The 21,952-nt window shown below is 44.2% G+C and overlaps 1 protein-coding gene across 6 annotated transcripts in view; it reads right to left on the bottom strand.

The window, feature by feature from the left end:
• PROM1 (prominin 1) overlaps window positions 1-21,952 on the bottom strand; it is a 342,522-nt gene that overhangs the window by 220,290 nt on the left and 100,280 nt on the right. For 4 of the 6 annotated variants that reach the window (XM_029590622.1, XM_029590614.1, XM_029590641.1 and 1 more), the window contains exons 3-5: window positions 21,241-21,299; window positions 16,529-16,555; window positions 3,851-4,056 (exon numbers count right to left, since the gene is read on the bottom strand). In XM_029590622.1, the coding sequence (XP_029446482.1) occupies window positions 3,851-4,056; window positions 16,529-16,555; window positions 21,241-21,299 (292 nt within the window). The remainder of the gene's footprint in view (window positions 1-3,850; window positions 4,057-16,528; window positions 16,556-21,240; window positions 21,300-21,952) is intronic. The other 2 variants (XM_029590632.1, XM_029590660.1) reach the window with 1 other exon arrangement.

Here is a 21,952-nt window from a genome sequence, read left to right as displayed (position 1 = left end):
CTGGGCCTCTTCCCCCCACTCCTTGGAGCATCATGATTTTCAATGAATCAGTCCCCCTGTGCCTCCCTCCCTCCCCCTACTCCAGATCCCTTCTGAAAAGTCTGACGTCCGCTGGGATTGCTAGCCTGATCCTCAGCCACAGCTGTCTTGGCTGTTATGCCAGCAATGCTGGAAGCTTAAGTTACACTCCCAGTGTTGCTGACATAGCAACCACAAAGCCTTGGCCGTGGATTGTGTAGCAATCCCAGAGGAAAATAAACTTTAAAGAAGGTAACGGGTTGGAGAAGGGAGAGGGACTGAATTATGAAAATGATGATGATGTACTGGGGAATGGGCAGCTGGAGGAGGCCCTGAACCCCTCGCTATTCTTTTTTTTATACTACCATCACGTCAATCAGAGGGTGTCAGGGGAGGAGGGAAGGCTCAGAGCAGGATCCAGGGGTTTTTGAAAAGGTCGGGGAGTGTGCCTGGTGCTCTGAGGAACCTGATAGAATTTCTCTTTTCTTTATACTCTGCTTCCCCACTTAACCTGCTCTATTGCTTTGCAGGCTAAAGGCATCCAGTCACATGAGGCCAGATAAGTTTAATACTGCTCCAGAGCAGCCTTAAATGTATCTAACTAACTTAGCCAGCTACATGGTGATACTGACTAAGGGCCTCATTTTCTAAAGTATCGCAGGCCTGCGATACTTTAGGGAATGAGGGGCGGGGGCCGAAACAGGGCGCGGGCCTGTGCTAGCCGGCAGCGATTGCACCGTCGCAGTGCGATCGCTGCCGGTTTCACACTCAATAGCGCCACCATAGGAGGTGTAGTTATTGGGCGCGAACTCGGACGCGAAAAGGGCCTTACCTTTTCATCGTCCGCGGCATCTTCGCGGAGTCGGCCCCAGTGACACCCCGACGCCTCATCTTCCGGGGCCGACTCCACCCCCATTTTGGTATCGCGTGCGATCCGGATGGAAAATGAGGCCCTAAGTTAGCTGGATGATTTGACCCCATGCCAGAACGCCTCTGGAAAGCTCCCAACTTATCCAGCTAAATTTCAGCTGATAACTCCTGTGGTCCCAATATTCAAAAGTTGGCATTTGACTGGATAACTTGTGAGCTATCTGGCTAAGTGTCTTTGAATATCGATCCCATAATGTTCAGAAGAAACTTTTATTTTTATGCATAGTCTTCTGGTCTTTTCACAGAAATATGGTAAATGATTGTGAAATTCATTTACAGGATAAACTATTAAAGAGAAGCAAATTGTTTTATCTACCTTCTTGAGACCAACAGAAAAAGCTCATAATTTTCCAGAAAATCGAAAACTGCAAAATTGTGTAGCTTCTCAATGGTTTCTCTGTTTTCCCGCTCAGATTTTCAGTAGCAGAGGTCAACACATTCAAAGCCCAACAAAGGTTCATTGAAAAGAAACTGTCATTATTTCTCCCCCATTCTCTTCCCAAAACTAGTCTCAAGGGTAAGGATTACAATACAAGTGTACTACAGTATGCAGTCGTATTCAGCACCTGCCCCTGAGGTTCAAATACAAAACAAAAGATGCGATCAGGAAAGCGTCAGCAAACGTCTAATATCTCAAGGTCCCAGAAGATCATGTTTCATTCAGCATGTTGCTGGCCTTGGTTGCTCTAGGGAAATTTGATTCATAATAAAAACTCTGCTGATCTCTACATTAGATATTATGAGGCTAATACTGAAAGGCATTTAGCTGGATAACTTGTGAGCCAAATTTTGGAGGAAATGAAGATTAAAAAGCTAGAGAGAGATGAAATAGTCCCTGTGACACTGCAACAGGAAAGGATAATGGGTACACTGAGCCAGGTGGTCTCTTTATCTAATGCCATATTCTATGTTTTCTATGTAAATTATGAGCAGTTAATTAATTAATTAATTAATTAATGTAATGTATTTATTGACTATTACTAAGTTATTGTTCTGATTCTATTTTTTTACTGTTATACTGTTATGGATTTAAATGTAACTGGTTTGTTATAATGTAAACCGGAGTGAAGGCAATGTCTGCTATACCTCGGTATATAAACGAATGCTAAATAAATAAATAAACAATTATGCCTGACTAAACATTTGTTATAATTAAACTTACACTCAGAAAATCAATTGCAAAAATTAAGGACTTTTTAGGGCAAAATGAACAGCTGTAGAACATTATTTGATAAACTCTTGCTTTGATTTCAGAAGGAAGAAGCGTGATGACAGTATGATTGCTCTTTGCATTGCATGCACATCTCTCTACGACTTTCAGGTTACATTTACTTAGAGGTGCTGGTGTTAAATCCTGATCTTTGCTACCAGCTGCGAGGGGTTATTCAAGGGACAAATGGTGGGTCGAACCAAGAGAAAAAGCAGGATACTAATCAACCACAGTTTTATTTTAAAAGAAGAGGGACAATTTTATTTTTACAAGGCAAGCATGAAGACTGTGGCAAGAGTTATCATCTTGCGATACCTTGGATTTTCAAAAATAAAAAGGACATACTTCTAGTTTCTAAAAATTTTAATTAATATAGGACTGTAAGAGCAATACAATCAACATTGAATATTTGGAAAAACAGGCCGAATTAACATGATACCAAATGTCTTTTTCAGTTTCTGAACTATGCTGATTGCTCTGCCTAAAAATTATTTGTGAACTAAACTGTTTTCCACTGCTCATATTATTAGTAATTACACAGAAACAAGAATATGATAGCGAATAAAGACCAAGAGGCCCAGTTAACTACCCCATCTAATGCTATGTATCATTTCTATTGTGTTACTAGAACTGCTTGATTTCTCTGGCTTTCCCTTCATTTCAACTCCACTAAGGAGAAGCAGTGCTTACCCCATGCTTTCTTGAAATCTCTCTCTGTTTTTGTCTTCAGCACCCCATTAGGATGCTTCCACTGCCCCTTAGTTCGCATTGCCAAGATATTCATAATATTACAAAACACAGAACATACAAATGGTTTTACCAAACATTTTCACTATACAAAACTCAGTAAACAAATGTTGCCCAATATTAAAATGAAGTAATCATGAACTGAAAGGTAAACAAAATATCCAGTGCTGATGACTGAGAGCAATGGAACTTAACTGTAAAGGCACCTGGAGCTCCTGCGGGTAGTATCAATTCAAACACCTGCTGTTGTGATATTCACAAATCTTAGCTTTTAAAAGTGGCTTTTAGCAGCATCTTTTAATGTGGAGCAGATATTACAGCATATCTAATTAGATGTCTATGGGGGTCACTATCAAACATTACACACATATAAAAGCCAACCTCTGATACATCCTGTTATACACCTTGTGAGCAACAGTGGAAAAGATCAATGTAGCTTATCCCCTTCAGCCAACCTTGGCTCTAAAAAACCTTGGCTCACTCACCCAGGGCCAAATCACAATAGTTATAGTGAATGCAGGTTGTTGATTTCATCCCATGATGTTTTGTGTAAGCTACAGGGCCAGATTTCAGATTTTGGACCCATAGGCAGAGTGCCCCGCTTTGAAGCTCTGCCAGCACATGGCCCTAAACCAAGCAGAAGCAGGCTCCTCTTTTGCCTGGATATTTGGCGTCTTCAAAATTTGTCGCTCTAGGCAACTGCCTATGCTTCCTATACCTAACTCTGGGCCTGGTGAGCCAGAGGAGCAAAGAATGATCGGATGTGCACCCTGCAATACCAGCAAACTTAGCTAACCTTACAGACCAAACATTTTATGTATTACGGAAGTGGAAAACAATATCAGAGCAGGAAAGTGCAGTAATGGGTAAGTAGATCAGCAGGAAGAACACACTCCTAATACTCTACTTAGTTGATTAATGAAGAGACAATGCATTTTTACTTACCTCATCACTACAGAAGAGGCAAAAAGAAATGTTGCAAAGCATCCCCTCTGACAGTCTGCATTTTTCTTCTGTCGCTGATGCATTTCTCCACCACAGTTGCCACAGCAACGACACATACAAAAGCATAGACCCACCAGAGGCATTAACAGAACAAACAGCAATCCAAGAACAGCAGCGATAATAAAACCAAGCTCATAGTAGATAACCTGTAATTCAAATATAAAACATTATAAGAGTATATTACCCAGGAAAAACAGACATTATTTCTAACATACATTGATAATCTCCTGATTGGATTAATATACACTTTATAATTTATTGTGAACGTTTTTGGATACTTAGGGCCTGATTCACTAATCTATTTTCTCCATGGATCAGGCCCTTAAATAATAGATTTGTAAAATTTTCCATACAATAAAGACCAGTGTTATTTTCTTTCAGTTTAATTCTAAATTATAAATACTAGAAAAATATATGCTAGAAAACCATAATTCAGTGAAGTTTTGTTGTGATATTGACTGCTATCGCTCTCTGCATTTTGATAATAGGAATGCTGACTTACTTAGGTCAATTACTGTTTTACCAGTTCTTCCTACCAGGCTGAGTTCTGTCCACACTTTAGGGCATAGACCAACACCATGTTCTCAGATATCATGAGATCAGCAAATATCAGCATAGGATGGGAAGTCCAACCTCATTGGTAGTGGGGACTTCCAAAGTTTTAACACTGAAAAACATTAAACAGATAATTTGGGGTAGATTTTAGAAGGTTGTGCGAGGGTGTACATGTGCGCGTGCTACCTGGCGCGCGCATATGTACACCCGATTTTATAACTTGCGCACGCCAAGCCGCACAGCCTTCCCACCTGTGAGGGAACTTCCCTTCCCCTTAACCTGATCTTCCCACCCCTTCCCCTAACCTTTCCCACCCCCTAGCCTTACTTTAATCCCCCCCCCCAAAATTTTTGTTTTACCTTTTGCGCGCGCCGGCCGATTGCCAGCACGTGATCTCTGACACAGCAGCAAATGGCCACTGTGCCAGTAGCCGCTGACCCCGCCCCCAGACCGCCCACGCCCCACCCCCTCGCCTTTTTGCAAGCCCCGGGACTTAGGCGCATCCTGGGGCTTTACGTGCACCGCCTGGCCTTTTGAAAATAGGCCCGGCACGTGTAACCTTTTGAAAATCCGGCCCTTTGAGTATAATGTCATCAATTTGAAAACATGGAAGATTAGAAAGGGAAAATTTATCCACACTGGTTTTCGGAAAACTTACATAAAAAGAATTGACCAAGGTAAACCAAAATTCCCATTTTGTAACATTCTTCCCACCAGACTGTCAGCTAGGGCATACCAAAGTTGTATCCTGACGAGTAGGAAATAAAGCCTCCTAGATCACCATCTATCAAAAGAATTCATCTCAGGAAGCCCACTTATCCAGTCTATAGTGTGAATGTCATCAACTCCTAGTCTTCAAGATCCAGCTGCAAGCCTGGTTTCAGGATATATTTGCATGCAAATGATAAAGTGTGTGCAAATATCTCATACATAATCATTGTGGATACATTGAAAACCAGACCTGTTGTGGATCTTGAAGACCAGAGTTGGTGACCCCTGCAATAGTGCTTGAAGAAAACGTGTAGGGAACTCCATGTTGCAGCCTTGCTGAGCTGCTCTGTGAACACTCCCGACTTTTTCAACAATAAAATGTTAATATAGCTCAAGTGGAATGTGCTTTAACTAACTCTTGCAGTTCCTTGTACATTGCTTTGTAGATTTCTGAAATACAGTGCTTCAGTTACCTGAAAATAGGTGGTTTTATCTCTTACTGGCTAAAAATAAAATGAAAAGCTATATAAAATTGCAAAAGTTTTTTGTTCTGTCCAAATAAGTGTTTTTTACTTGGCATTGTTTAGATTTGTGTAGAAAGTTGACAAACTACTTGAATAGGATGGAAAATGAAGGGCCAACCCAGTGGAAATGCTGTGTGCAGCCATGAAAAGGATGTAACGGTGTTGCATTTGGCCGACCGCGGGCTCACCCCATGGCCAGCCACCCTTACCTTTCCCAGCCAGGGTTCCTGACACTGCGACGAAGACACAGCAGGCCTCAGTGTGGGCCTAGCTGCACTGAAGACGCTGCCCGAGCAGGGAGCAGTCTTAGGCATGTGCACGTTGCGGTCCTATTTAAAGGGCCCGTGGCGGGAAAACTTCCACAGTGCCCATCAATGAAGTCAGCGGGGCTCGGGTATTTAAACCCGGATCTGCCCAACATCAGATGCCTCAGCAACAGGTTCTCTCATGGCTCCTGACTCTTTGGCTCCAGATACTTCATCTTCTTCTTGGATTGATGCCTGGCTAACCTTGGACCTCCTCTGCACTGAGCCTGTCTTCTGCCTGCCCCAACCTCTGGCCTGTCTTTGTTCTTGCTATCGGCTGCCCTGACCTCTGGTACCTCTTGACTCTGCCTGTGGTCTATCCAACCTTTAGCCTACACCAGCTACCCTTCAGCGGATCACAACCTTCATCAGATTCTCCACTATCCAGAGACCTGCACCTAAGTCCAGCTGGTCCCAGCACCCAAGGGTTCAACCTGCGTGGAATGAGGGCTGATATTTGTGAAGATCCCAATTGATCTCTGCTCCAGCAAGATTCGCCTGTTGATGGTGAGGACCTGCAGCGCTCCTTCCTGCAGGTGGTGCCAACCATGCCTCGACCCAAGGGTCCTCTACTGTAACAGTTTGCTGAGGCCATGGACCTGGAGGATCTCTCTGGTCTTCAGGCTACATCCGATCTAGCCTAGAAAATTCAGCAGCAACAACAATGTTTGGAAGTAGTAGCGGGCACCATGGATCATCGTAGCGCCCGTCACGATGCCCTCACCACCATGAATAGCACCCCGACACTGGTTGTTCCGACTTCCGCAGCAGCTGCTCCCATAGCACACCTTCTGGTACCACTTGGTATGCGGGGGACCCTAAATGTTGCCAAGGATTTGTGAACTAGTGCTTGATGCACTTCTCGCTTTAACCTGCGCAGTTCCCGACTAGTGCCACTAAGACCACATTCATTGTTTCCTTATCTGATGGCAAAGTCCTGGGCTGGGTCACCTCTCTTTGGGAACTTGGAGACGCACTGCTCCAAGATATATAGCATAAGAACATAAGAACATGCCATACTGGGTCAGACCAAGGGTCCATCAAGCCCAGCATCCTGTTTCCAACAGTAGCCAATCCAGGCCATAAGAACCTGGCAAGTACTCAAAAACTAAGTCTATTCCATGTTACTGTTGCTAGTAATAGCGATGGTTATTATCTAAGTCAACTTAATTAATAGCAGTTAATGGACTTCTCCTCCAAGAACTTATCCAGTCCTTTTTTAAACACAGCTATACTAACTAGCAGTTCATGCAGACGTTTAAGTATTTGATGAACCCGGCCAGGTGGCCACTCTTGGCTCCAATCTGCTGCACCTTCGGCAGGGCTCACGGCCATTGACTGATTACATCATTGAATTTCATACCATTGCCACGGAGCTGAATTGGCAGGAGAACAGCCTGTGCAGTATTTTTCTTGAAGGACTATTCTCATGGATTAAAGATGAACTCGCAGAAAGGGAGCTCTCCGAATCCCTTGATGCCCTTATTGACCTCACCGGAAGGATTGACCGCCATCTTCAGCAGCAGGATCAGGAATCACGGGGTCCCTGCAGGCAAGTACTATTGGCACCGGCATTTTCCCGTCCCCTTGTTCCACCAGCAATGGTGATCTCAGCCCCAGAACCCTGGCAATTGGGACAGACTTGACTCACTGTGGAAGAGAGGCTCTGCCGCCGGAGGCTGGGTCTATGTTACCATTGTGCCAGGAAGGGGCACCTTCTGGACTGTTGTCCTCTGAGGTCAGGAAACAAACAAGGCTAGGAGCCAGTGGGGAGATGATCGTAAGCTGTACTAATTCGGCTCCTCAACTCACCCTTCCAGTAATGAGCTCCATAGGGGACCATGAATTTGCCACTTTGGCACTGGTGGATTCCGGCATAGGAGGAAATTTCTTCATGAAAGCTTTGGTAGACCATCTGAAGCTACTGATGGTCCCTCAAGAGAAGCCTCTTATCTCCTCCATCTGTGGAGAACCACTTCCTGGTTGGATTAACAGAACGACGGCTGCACTGTGCCTCTATACTGGTCTCCTGCAAGTGGAACAAATAACTTTTTTTTTTTTTATCATCGACAAGGTGGTATACTCCATAGTTTTGGGACTACCAAGGTTACAGCATCACTCCCTCCGATTTGACTGGGAGACACTGTAGCTTACCTATTGGGGCTCCCACTATCATGGCTCATGCCTTCCTCAAGTTAGACCTCCAGCAGCGGTTCCTGTGGTCATGACCTCAGTAGGGCCACCTCCGCAGTATGTGGACTTTGTGGATGTATTCTCTAAGAGCAAGGCAGAGGTGTTACCGGAACATCAGCCTTTCGACTGTGCTATCAATCTCCTGCCGGGGGCTATCCAACCACAGGATAGGATATATCCCTCATCTCTTCCAGAGGCTAAGGCCATGTCTCAGTACATTAAAAAAAAACCCTTGACAAGGGATTCATCAGACCTTCCATCTTGCCAGCAGGTGTGGGGTTCTTTTTTGTGTCTAGAAAAGACGGAACGCTACGCACCTGCATGGACTACCATGGACTCAAACTATAATGAAAAAGGATCAGTACCTCTTGCCTCTCGTTCCAGAACTTTTTGACTGGCTTCAGGGCACCAGAGTATTTACCAAGTTGGACTTACGTGAAGCATATATCTTTGTTCACATCAAGCCAGGCAACAAATGGAAAACAGTTTTTAACATGCAGGACGGTAATGCCCTTTAGACTGAGCAATGTCCCCGCAGTGTTTCAAAACATAATGAATGAGATCTTCCAGGACCTTCTATATGTTTCTGTAGTAGTATACCTCGATGACATCCTCGTCTTCTCACAGGACCTTCAATCCCATCGGTGGGACATCCACCAGGTCCTGCAGTGCCTATGGGCTCACAAGCTCTATATCAAGCTTGAAAAATGCTCCTTTGAGAAAGAAAGCCTACCGTATTTGGGGTATATAATTTCTAGCAGGGGCTTATGTATGGATCCCGAGAAAGCACACTGTATTTAAGATTGGGTGCAACCATCCAGCCTCTGAACCTTACAAAAATTCCTGGGATTTCCCAATTTCTATCAACACTTCATTCCCAATTGCTCTTAGATTGTTGTCCCCCTCATGGCACTCACCAAGAAAGGAGCCAATACCAAGACCTGGTCACCCAAAGCAGTCATGGCCTTCCATTGCTGAAACAGGCTTTTCTTTGGGAACCTCGTCTCTGCCACCCGATTCCACGCGTCCTTTTTTCTTAGAGGTTGATGCCTCCTCCCTGGATGTGGGAGCCATGTTAAGTCAACATGCAGACTCGGGGATCATCTGACCCTGTTCATTTTTTTCTCGAAAATGTTCATCTGCCAAGCAAAATTACAATATTGGGAATAAGGAGCTCCCAGCCATAAAATTGATACTCGAGGAGTGATGACACTGGTTGGAGGGTGCACAACACATTATTACAATATACACTGATCATAAGAACTTGGAACATCTACTCCAGGCCCAACATCTGAATGCTCACCAAACCTGGTGGTCCCTATTTTTTGTGCAATTTGATTTCAAACTGAGATACTGGCTGGCAGACAAGAATGTCCATGCGGATACTCTATCCCGGTCCTTTGAGGGAGAGGTCATCCCCGATCCACTGACACGTATCATCGATCCCACTTGAATCATCCTGGCAACTTCCTTGACCAACCCTGCAGGAAAGATGGTCATCCCAAGCCAACTCCATCAGAAAATTCTGAATGGTCCCATGACTATTATAATCACAGGACATCCTGGGTGGTCCCAAACCCTGGCACTGCTACAATGGTATTATTGGTGGCCCCAGATAAAAGGCAATGTTAAGGCCTATATGGACTCATGTCCTACTGCACTCAATAAAATCCTGTGGTAGGACAACCTTGGGGGCTGTTATAGCCATTGCTGGCCCCCAAGCATCCCTGGACACATTTGTCCACTGACTTTGTGGTGGACCTCCCTCTTTCTAATGGTTGCCATACTATATGGGTTATAATTGACCAATTTTCTAAGATAGCTCACTTCGTGGCACTTCTGGGCCTTTCCTCTGCACCTGAATTGGCTCGTCTCTTGACTTCTCACATTTTTCATCTGCACAGTCTCCTGCAAAATATAGTCTCCGACAGAGGTGTCCAGGTTCATGGCCAAATTTTGGCACTCACTCTGGAAATTCAATATTATGCTCATCTTCTCTACCACTTTTCATCCACAAGCTAACGGTCAGGTGGAACGCACCAACCATACCTTGAAGACATTTTTTAGAGCATTTATTAATGCATGGCAAGATAACTGGGCTACACTACTCCCATGGGCCGAGTTCTCTCACAATTCCCACATTAATGCTGCCACAGGATCCTCCCCATTCTTGATAGTGTACAAGAGACAGCCAGCTCCCCCTCTCTGTCTCATCAGCTGCAGCACAGCTGACAGCTAAGGAACTAGACACCCTCTGGCTCCAAACTGAGGACATGATTTGGAAGGCGTCCCAACAAGCTAAAAAGACAGAAGACCTTCATCGGTGACCGGCTCCCCAAATAGGGTCTGGCTAAGTACCCACGACATCCGGCTCCAAGTACCTTCCATGAGGCTCGCACCACGTTACATCGGACCTTACACCATTACGCGTCATGTTGGTCCTGTCTCTTACCCATTGCAATTACAGACTTCTCTGAAGATTCACAATGTGTTCCATGTGTCTTTGCTCAAACCCTAAGTGCTCTCCTGGCCCTCCCGAAGAGTGCCGAAACCGACAGATCTATCTCTAAAGGGAATCAAGTTTACCAGGTCAGGAAGGTGCTGGACATATGATGAATGGATCACAAGTGGGAGGACCTAATTTCCTGGGAGGGCAATGGCCCCGAAGAGAACACATGGGAACTCACCTCGGACATTTTGGATAAGGGTCTTTTAATGACCTTCCATGCAGCTCACCCCAGAAGACCTAAACCTCCTGGGAAAGGCCCTAGAGGAGGGGGTACTGTTGCATTCAGCCGGCTGTAGGCTCGCCCCATGGCCGACTGCTCTTACCTCTCCCAGCCAGGGTTTCCGATGTCTCGACAAAGAAACGGAAGGCTGCCATATAGGCCCAGCCATGCTGGAAACACTGCCCTGAGCAGAGGGAAGTCAAAGGTGTGCGCGTGCACGTCACATTCCGATTTAAAGGGCCTGGTGGGAAAACCTCCGTGGCACTCACAGATGACATCAGCGGGGCTCGGGTATTTAAACTTGGATCTGCCCAACACCAGATGCCTCGGCAATAGGTCCTCTTGTGGCTCCTGACTCTTGGCTCCAGATACTTTGCCTTCTTCTTGGATCGACAACTGGCTGACCTTGGACCTCCTCTGGACTTTGCCCACATTCTGCCTGCCCTGATCTCTGGCCTGCCTTCATTCTTACTGCTTTCGCCTGCCTCGACCTCTAGTACCTCTTGTCTCCACCTGTGGTCTATCTGACCTTTAGCCTGCACTGACTATTCTTCAGCAGATCATAGCCTTCATTGGATTCTCTATGATCTAGATACCCACACCTAAGTCCAGCCAGCCCCGGCACCCAAGGGCTCAATCTGAGGGGGAACAAGGGCTGGAATTGGTGAAGGTCCTGTTGGGTGTCTTCTGCAGCCAGGTCTGCTTGTCAACAGTGAGGACCTGCAGGGCTCCTCCCTGCAGGTGGTGCCAATCTTGCCTCGAGCCAAGGGTCACTACCATAACAGACAGGTTCAATTTATGGGTCAGGACAGGTCTTCCACTGCCTGGTCCAGCCGAGGCTGCAGATTCTGTGAAGATGGTGCTCATAGCCCCTTGGGGGACAGTGACACCTAGTGGATGAATTTAAGGCCATTGATTGCAGAGTTACAAAAGGAATCCTAGTGCATGGCACAAGCCAAGGGCTCTCACTGCAATGACTACATTAAGTGAGTTGAGGATATAAAATATCCCTTAGTAGTTGGAAATAAGGGCATATGGCAGTAGATCCTAGCTCACATTCTGATAAAACTGAAAGCCCAGAAGAGCAGGAGGAAATTGCTGGGACCATCTCCCCTCCCCTTCCAAAATAAGATGGCTACAGCCTTAACCAAAAAAATAAAATCTGGAGAAACAAAGAGGATACAAGTAGCATATCAAGATCACTTACTCTTCTGGCTGAGCTTATGGCTACTATAAATGATTTTAACGGTCAAAAAATACAAAGAAACAAAACCCATGGATTCAAAGGGTGAACCAATTGATGCATTTAAGACCATGTTCATGATCCATGAGCTTATGGTATCACTGGTTTATCTCCGGCCTTACCTTCCTTCCAGCTTGCTTGCAAGCTTCCAAGTTCTCTCCCCCTGTTGATTGTAACTTTGACTTATTCCTACCTATTGTTTATCTTTCGCTCACTTGAATTTGTTACTCCTTTTTATACCCTTGTTAAATGTAAACCGATCCGATATGGTTATTCACTATGAAGGTCGGTATAAAAAACTGTTAAATAAAATAAAAATAAATCCAAGACTGTAATAGTTTCTTAAAGTTAAGAATACCTAATAAAGCTGAAACAATAATTAAGGGCCGGTAATAATATCAATTATAGTGTTAGTACCTCCAGTCACTATGCAACATATACTGTAGCTTTCAAAAGACCATCATAGCTAGGTACTACCTGCTGAAGCAGCCTTCATATTGCCTTATATATAATCATATGTTCAAGGCTTAGTGCTTTTTTTGTTTTTTTGAGAATGTATTTCAAAATTGAAACACAACTCTCCCGGTAATATATGGCCATTTAACTGTCACTAAGCTTTGACTTTATGATTATATATAAGGCAATTTGAAGGCTGCTTCAGCCGGTAGTGCCTAGCTATGATGGTATTTTGATAGCTATATGTTAAATGTTCTTAAACTTAGGTACAAGCCCTTAGACAGAGGGGGATGGCAAGCAGGGCAACTGACCTAACTCCATGCTCAGAAGGGACTTAAATTTGCTGCTTTGGATGAAAAAGAAGATGGGAGTTGTGATGCTACAGTCCACATGCATGCAAATTAGGCACCAGTAGGGTGCATGGGGAGACACATGCAGCAATCTCCGTTAGGCATCATTTTGCATTCTGCTGACAGCCCTCTCTCAGACATATACCCTTATCCCTAGACTAGAGACACCATACTGACATAATTGCCTACAGCCTTGGACCCCCTAGGGCCTGCCTTTTATGGGTTGACCAAAAGTATTGTGTCTAATACTTTAGTAATTATTCTCCAAGGTGCAAAAACTGAGGAGTCCCTTCACCATTTCAGTGTTTGTTTTCTTTGCTAGAGTACCTCACCTCTGCTCGTGAAGGCATCTCAGTTTCCTTTTGTGGCAGGATGCCCTAAAGCCCATTCTGGAAATTCCCCCACGAGAAAAGGCCCAATGGAAGACTTGCTGATTTAACTCCCATTCCCAAGGACCTAAAGTTTATCTGAATGACCAGTTGGCTGGCATATTATTCTTCCTTGATATATGTACTAAAGACAGACTGAGCACAAATGATTTTGCTCATTGTAAAAGTCTACTAAATTCCTTCAACATTTTCTGACTTCTTATGCCTCATTGTTTATATACATAACTGAGACAAAATTATCAGATCTGATCCTAACATTCTTGTCTGATGTAACGGAAATGCATAATAAAATTGCTCTCATCCCTGAAATGTTTATTTGAGAGAGGACTCCTCCTGGGACCCCAACACCTTGTATTAAAACCACATCCTGCTCTGCTTAAATCTGTGGTCACATAAGTGAACTGGATCATCCCCCAAAGGATTGCTCTTGCTTAGATTGTCCTGAAATAATTCAAGGACTCTTACTTCTAGACAAAGCAATATCCACAGATCTAGATTCAATCTTGACACTAGTTACTAGGGATGTGAATCGTTTTTGAACAATTAAAATTATCGTCAGATAATTTTAAAATCGTCCAAAATCGTTAGAGTGCACGATACAATACAAATGCCCCCGATTTATCGTCAGGGGCATTTGTATTGTATCGTTAAATAGGGCGCAGGAAAGCCGGCACACCAAAACAACTCTAAAACCCACCCCGAACCTTTAAAACAAATCCCCCACCCTCCCGAACCCCCCCAAAATGTTTTAAATTACCTGGGGTCCAGTGGGGGGGACCTGGCACGATCTCCAGCTCTCTGGCCACGGCTGCGTTGAGAAATGGCGCCGGTGGCCCTTTGCCCTTATCATGTGACAGGGCAAAGGTAGCGCCGGCGCCATTTTGGTTCCTGGCTCCCGACGTCACGTGTGCAGGAGATCACTCCCGGACCCCCGCTGGACCCCCAGGGACTTTTGGCCAGCTTGGGGGGGGCCTCCTGACCCCCACAATACTTGCCAAAAGTCCAGCGGGGGTCCGGGAGCGACCTCCTGCACGCGGGCCGTATTGCCAATCTTCAAAATGGCGCCGGCGCTACCTTTGCCCTCACTATGTCATACGGGCGGCGGTCGCCCGTATGACATAGTGAGGGCAAAGGTAGCGCCGGCGTATTGCCAATCTTCAAAATGGCGCCGGTGCTACCTTTGCTCTCACTATGTCATACGGGCAACGGTCACCCGTATGACATAGTGAGGGCAAAGGTAGCGCCGGCGTATTGCCAATCTTCAAAATGGCGCCGGCGCTACCTTTGCCCTCACTATGTCATACGGGTGACGGTCGAAAGAGAGAGAGATAAAGGGAGAAAGAGGTGGAGAGGAGGAGAATCTGCTGCCACTGCAGGGAGGAACAATTTGAGACTCAACATTGGGGAGCACATGCAGAACTAACTCCTACATTCATTAAATTGCAATGTGTCTTTGCAGGAGGTGTCCCGATATTGCAGGGGGGTGTTGCCATGATAGTGGGGCCCCTCCCCTGAAAACAAATCACAGCTCCATGGCACGTTCTTTTGTGACATGGCCAAATGCTGTTTACACAAAAGTCTGCAATGAGTGACCCTTTAACGCGATGGCTTCCCCAACCTCACGGGTCCAGCATTGACTTAAAGGGCTGCTGGCTGCGGAAAAAAACCCATGGCCAAACGAGGAGGTTGAGCAGGGTTTATTGCTGACTCCCGTTTCAACCCAGGGCTGAAAACAAAAATAACAATGACAGTAAGCACACAGTGGCAATGGCCACTCTCCCCCAAACCCTGCTAATATCCATCTACAAATCCCTCCTCCCCCCAGCCCCCTGATATCCTCAGCCCCTTCCCACCTCCGCCCTGACTCCCCAGAGAGTCAAAGACCAATCCTCCCTCCCCCCAGCCCCTGATAGCCAAAGACAAACCCCCTCCCCATGGCCCTCCGATATCTTCAGCCCCCCTCTTCCCTCCCCCTAACCCTTGATAGCCAAAGACCAATCCCCCCCTTCCCCCTGACATCACAATATCCTCAGCCCCCTTCTCGCCACTCCCTGGCCCCCTTCCAGATACCTCTTTACCTTACGTTTGATCCCGCAGCGGGGGCAGGCGAACCTTCACACTTTATCTTCCTATGTGACTGGGGTAAAGTCCAGGGATCGGACTCAGGCCACGTGGCCAGGGTAAGGTGATGATATTGTGATATAATATGAGTTAGAGTCTATTATCATGCGTTAGAGACTATTATTACACTTTGTTGCCCTAACATGATTTGAAAAATGACCCTGTAAGGTAGATAAGAGAAATTATAGAGGGAATGGAAAGAAATGTGTGTGTGTGTGTGTATGTAGTAGGGAGGGAATATAGAAAAAGGAGAGGAAAAGTAAAAAAGAAAAAGAAGCAGAGCATTACCCAGTATTTTTTGGGACATATAAGAGTGCCAAAATCATCTTATGTACAGCTGACTGATCTGCATTTGCAAGTTCTCATCTTCTGACCATCACTGCTATGACTTTCAATTAAAACTATTAACTTAAGAAGTCACAGAACTGAAAAATTGAAAGCCTTAATACTTATCCTGTGATGGAAACCTTTCTGAACTATATCAACCTGCCTGTGTTTCTAATGGATAAATACCTTTTGCTGATTGAATGGAAAAGGAGTTTGAAAGGAAAGCATTATCAGTTAGCTAAGACGGTATACAAAAAGGCGAAGGAGAAGCAAACTAAAGCCTTATTTTTTATTTTCAATTTTCATATGGCACCTTATCCAAAGTGTGATTTAAAAGACTGTAAATAATACTGCTGTAACATCTTTTGATGTTATCTATTTGTTATGATGGTATAGGCATTTTATGTATTAATTTTATTAAGTGAACTGCTTTGATTTTATGTAAGGCAGTATATTAAAAATGTATTAAACCTACATTTATATCATGCAATCAGAATTGTTAACATATTAAAAGGGATGATCTATCACCATTTACATTCAAATCAGATATATTTATCCAGGTATCCAGAAACATAACATTACTGTATGAATGGGGCACTGCTTGGCTTATAATAAATATTTGCTCATCAAAACCAGTTGATACCATTTGTTTGTAAGCTCCATCTTGCAAAGGATGGAGCACCACTAGCAAATACTGTTAAAAGGCATTAATTACCTGAAGCGTCAGGACAACATTTTCTGGCTGTAGAAGTCAAAGCAGATGGAGGCATGTAATGTAGAAGCAGCATGCACAAAAAAACAAATCAGGTGAATAACAAATGATTAACTCAAGGTAAAACTGCTCAACTGAAGGAAACAATGGAATCAGAGAAGTCATCTAAACAAGGATTAGTACTATCTTCATACATTTCTTTCACACACATGCACACCCTAAAAGCTTATTTATTTCTACCACCTTTTAAACCCTAAAGTGTGCATTTTATTACAGCAACTAGGATAAACTCTAAAAAATGAATGAGGAGGTGAGAGATTTCTCAACAACAGTTATGATTTCTAGGTGTCTGGCAGTTGTTACCAGCTGTTTATTATTTTTATACTCAAGCAAGTTCATATACAAATCTGGAGGATTTAAATTCCTCCTCCCCCCCCCCCCCACCTCAGTCTGAATGCCCCCAAGTTATGTGGCTAAGTGATTAGATGGATATAATTTATGCAGAAAGCTTAGGGGTGTTACAGGGGCAGGCCAATATTCTAGCGATAGAGCTTTGCTCTTGATTTTTGTTGATTTACTATTTAGATCGCTGAATTTTGTGGTGATTTCTTTGATATAGTTGGTTTGTCACAATATTCTAGTTAGCCAGATAAGTTATCCAGGTTGGTGTACTCAAGTAACTTTAACCCTACTTAGCTATATTCAGAATATAGCAGGTAACTTAAAAAACTCTATCAGGCCAGTAGACCTAATCCTCTCATCCCTACACTCAAAATAAGTAAAAATCATACTGGGAATTTATACTCAATCCCCATCCCCCGCCGCGTATCCAACCCCACCAAAAGATTAAAAGAAGTTGTGGGTTATGGAGGCATGAGGAGCATCCCCCCCCCCCCTTTCCTGCTGATACGAAAAATCCCATGGTGCTCCAGGCTGCCTTCTACCCCTTACCCCAACTCTCACACTCCACCTAGAGCCCTCCCAAAATCCCCTAGGCTGCCAGCAACTAGGGGTGTGCATTCGTTCCCTACGAATTTGGAATCTACAATGTATAGGGCCTTATTCGTTGTATTCGTGGGGAAGCAAAACGTATCGCAATTCCCCACAAATACAACGAATCTTCGCTGAATTATTCGGCCGCCTAGGAGCCCCCTCACCCTCCTGACCCCCCCCCCCCCCCAAGACTTACCAAAACTCCCTGGTGGTCCAGCGGGGGGTCCGGGAGTCATCCCCTGCACTCACACCCTCTGCTGCCGGTATCAAAATGGCACCAATAGCCTTTGACCTACTATGTCACAGGGGCTACCGGTGCCATTGGTCAGCCCCTATCACATGGCCATCAGTGCCATGTTGTGCTCCTACCATGTGACGGGGGCTGACCAATTCACTATGAGGGCAAAGGCTATCGGCGCCATTTTGAATACTGGCAACTGACGGCCGGAGTGCAGGAGGTCGCTCCCGGACCCCCGCTGGACTTTTGGCAAGTTTTGTGGGGGTCAGGAGGGTCCTCCAAGACTTGCCAAAAGTCCCTGGTGGTCCACCGGGGGTCCGTGAGTGATCTCCTGCACTCAGGCCGTCGACTGCCAGTAATCAAAATGACGCCAATAGCCTTTGCCCTTACTATGTCACAGCCCCTGTCACATGGTAGGAGCACAAGATGGCGCCGATGGCCATTTGACAGAGGCTGACCAATGGCACCGGTAGCCCTTGTGACATAGTAGGTCAAAGGCTATCGGCACCATTTTGAAACCGGCAGCCGAGGGTGTGAGTGCAGGGGATGGCTCCCGGACCCCCCGCTGGACCACCAGGGAGTTTTGGTAAGTCTTGGGGGGGGGGTGTCAGGAGGGTGGGGGGTTGTAGTTAATTTAATTTTAGTGGGGAAACGAATAGGAATTGATGTATAGAACATATCGGGGAGCCCCCTTGCCGAATGCAACGTACCTGCCCCCAGACGAATACGAATCCCGAATGCAACGTATGGCGTCCCTCTGCACATCCCTACCAGCAACACGGTACATTCATTGGTGTTTCTTGGTGTTTTTGTAGCACAGGTACAATTGTTGTGTACATTTTCTGGTTTAATCAACTATATACATTGCTATAATGTAAATGTACTGCCATAACAAATCAATATTTGCATTCTCCCCAGTAATTAGCACAGCTCTTGCTCCCTAGCCATCAGCACATATCTCCCCACCTAGTACTTCCTTCCCACAGCCCCTCCACTCTCTCTCTCTCTCTCCACCAGCCAGTCCTCAACTTTCTCACTACCCCTATTTCTACCACTCTTAAACCCCCAAGGCTTGCTCATTCTCTTCTAGTACTACTGGCTCCACTTGCAGCTGTGCAGCGGAGTTAGCAGGAGGAGGAGGACAATGAAGGCTGATCAGTTGTTAAAAACTGGTGCAGCTCAGGAGTCATCAGAATGGCGAATCCAAAGCAGGCAAGATTAAAAAGTTCTAGTGGCAGTATTGCTTTTTAGATGTTTATTCAATAAACATTTTATTTTGTTTTTTTGCATCAGAGGTGTTTTATCATTGTTTATAAGTTAAAACCTTAAAAGAGAAGCTCTAATTTTAAGCTTAACTATGACATGTTGCAATTGACTGCTTGGTATTAGAAAAGTATAAAAATGGTTAAGAAATCCCAAGAAGTGCAGTTTTCTAAGCCTCATGGAATATGTAATTCAGGAAGAAATTACCATCAGTGGAAATGAACTGTAGCAGGCTAAGGAAACTGAAGGGTTTATATATATATATATATATATATATATATATATATATGTATGTATGTATGTGTGTGTGTGTGTGAAAAACATCTTCCTTTAGTACAGTCTATGCCAGTGGCAACTGCAGAACTATAAATTTGTGCATACATTGCAATACATATCAGGGATTCTAGTGTTATGTGATACAGCTCATAAGGTAACCTGCACAAGGCAGGGCTTCACAAACCTGGCCTGGCGACCTTGCAGCCAGTCTGGTTTTCAGAATGTCTACACTGATTAGGTATGAGAGACGTACGCATGCATCAGAGACTACAGTATTTGTAAACTTAATAACATAGCTCATGCCTATTCAATGGGGATATTCTGAAAACCTGACTACCCTAAAACCCTGTGGGATCACAAGGTCAAGTCTGGGAGGCCCTGGCATTTAAGTGCTTATTTGCTTAGGTACAGCTTATTAGGATACAACATTGAGCCTGCAATAACTCATATTGTTACACAATGGAAATATTCATCCTCCATTACCTCAGGTAGAAACATAATTGTAAGCTCTCTGGGGACAGGGAAATACCTACTGTATCTGAATGTAACTCACGTTTAGCTACTAATAAAAACATGTAAGCTAAAGCTACATAAATAGATATAATGAATACATTTTAAGCTTTTCCCTGCATAATCATTTGAAAAAAAGAATGGATTTTCTACAAACACACACCCTTTCCCTCCAAAATGAATATACTGCTCTTCACAAATCCAAGTTTTTACTACCTGGGGAAAAAGAAAACCATCTTACAGAGGAAATACATATCAAAACAAAGTTAACTGTATAAATCCTCACTTTATTAACTGTATATAAAAGCTACAGCAAAAATCATACACAATAATAAATTAGCACTTTTCATCCAAACAGATTATCAGTAACAAATACATAATTCAGATACATGCAGCCACTTCAGGAATGGATGATCTGGCAATAAATTAATGCTGTCCCAGCAACATAAAAGCTTCCAGAAAGGTAATAGGAGAAAGAATAATGCTATTGTTCCTACCCAAATACACATATGCATATTTAGGAAAAAATCAAAGATGATAAATTCCAGATTTATTTTATTTTCAGTATTTATGTGGCACCCTTATTCAGTGCTCAAATGAAGGAGAAATTGTCTGGATAATTATAGTGAATATCCAAACATAAAAACGTGGAAAAAAAATAAGAACATGCCATACTGGGTCAGACCAAGGGTCCATCAAGCCCAGCATCCTGTTTCCAACAGTGGCCAATCCAGGCCATAAGAACCTGGCAAGTACCCCAAAACTAAGTCACAATCGATAATCGACACAAGAGGTAATAAAGTAAAACAAATCTTCAAATCCCACAGGTTCAGAGTAGAAAGAGTTCCTTTATTTAATTAGAGGCACTCGAAGAATATAACATAAAGATTAAAAAACCATAGGACCCCTCGACACAAATGTGTTTCACTACAAAGCTGCAGTCTGTCAAGCACTATGCTTTATTATTCATTTAATATGCTTCTTGCAGTGTTTTGTCCCTCCCAATGCAGCTTTGTAGCAAAACACATACATGTATGAATTTATTACCTCCTCACCCTTTGTGTTGGATAATTATAGTTATACCTACATATCTATCTATAGTATATACATACACACACACACACACACACACACACACACACACATATGAATATGGGTGCTAGCCTTGCGCAAACACAATGCTAGGCCCAGACATTTAAAGAAAACTAATGAAAAGGGCATAACGGAAATACTTTAGTCTCAACAGTGACAACTAAATAGAAAATAAAATTTGCCAGTTGCAAAGTGTAGTACAGTTCTTATGATTAATTACAGTAATGCCACTACTGTTTACTTAGATGAAAATAGAGGATATAAGGGTTTAATTATTTAGTAGCACAGGATATTCAAACTAAAAAAAACTGTATCTACTACCATTTTTAATATAAGAAATTACCTTTTGATAATCATTGTGTACTTGTCCGAACTTTTGTTGTGCTATTTTTCGGATGAGATCTGAAAAATAATACAGAAAAGCATTGTTTTAACAAATTACTAGGTATATGCATCCAAAGATAGTGTTAGAAAGGAAAAAATTTTTAAAAAGTAAAAGTGGAGTGGAGGAGAAGTGCAGTGGAGGCAGTGGCAGATTGGCCTATCGGGGATCAGGCATCCCTCGGTAGGCTGGTCGCTCTGGTCACGTGGTCTGCCGAGCGCGACTGCGACAGAATCGGCCTGGGTGGAAAATCCTTGGGCCTATCTTTACCCAGAATCCTCACCTGAGTGGAGGAGTAGCCTAGTGGTTAGAGCAGTGGGCTATGAACCATGAAACCAGGGTTCAAACTCCTGCTGTCGCTCTTTGTAACCTTGGGCAAGTCACTTTACCTTCCATTGCCTCAGGTACAAACTTAGGCCTGGATTTTCTAAAATCGCATGGTTTTCTGAATCCCACAGTAATGGGGGGGGGAAGCTGGGGACAGGCCTGCAAAAGCTGGCAGCAATCACACCACTTTCACACCCAATAGTGCCATTGTGAAAGGTGGTGCTATTGGGCACTCTACTGGTGGCAATAATGGGTCTTACCTTATCGCCACCAGTGAAGTTACCCTGCCCTGATGCCACCCCGACCCCTCCTCTTCCAGTCCTGACTCTGCCCCGCCCCTATCTAG

This window comes from Rhinatrema bivittatum, chromosome 1, assembly GCF_901001135.1.
Source record: "Rhinatrema bivittatum chromosome 1, aRhiBiv1.1, whole genome shotgun sequence".
Taxonomy (NCBI): Eukaryota; Metazoa; Chordata; class Amphibia; order Gymnophiona; family Rhinatrematidae; genus Rhinatrema; species Rhinatrema bivittatum.
This window is presented reverse-complemented; position numbering and strand designations above follow the sequence as displayed.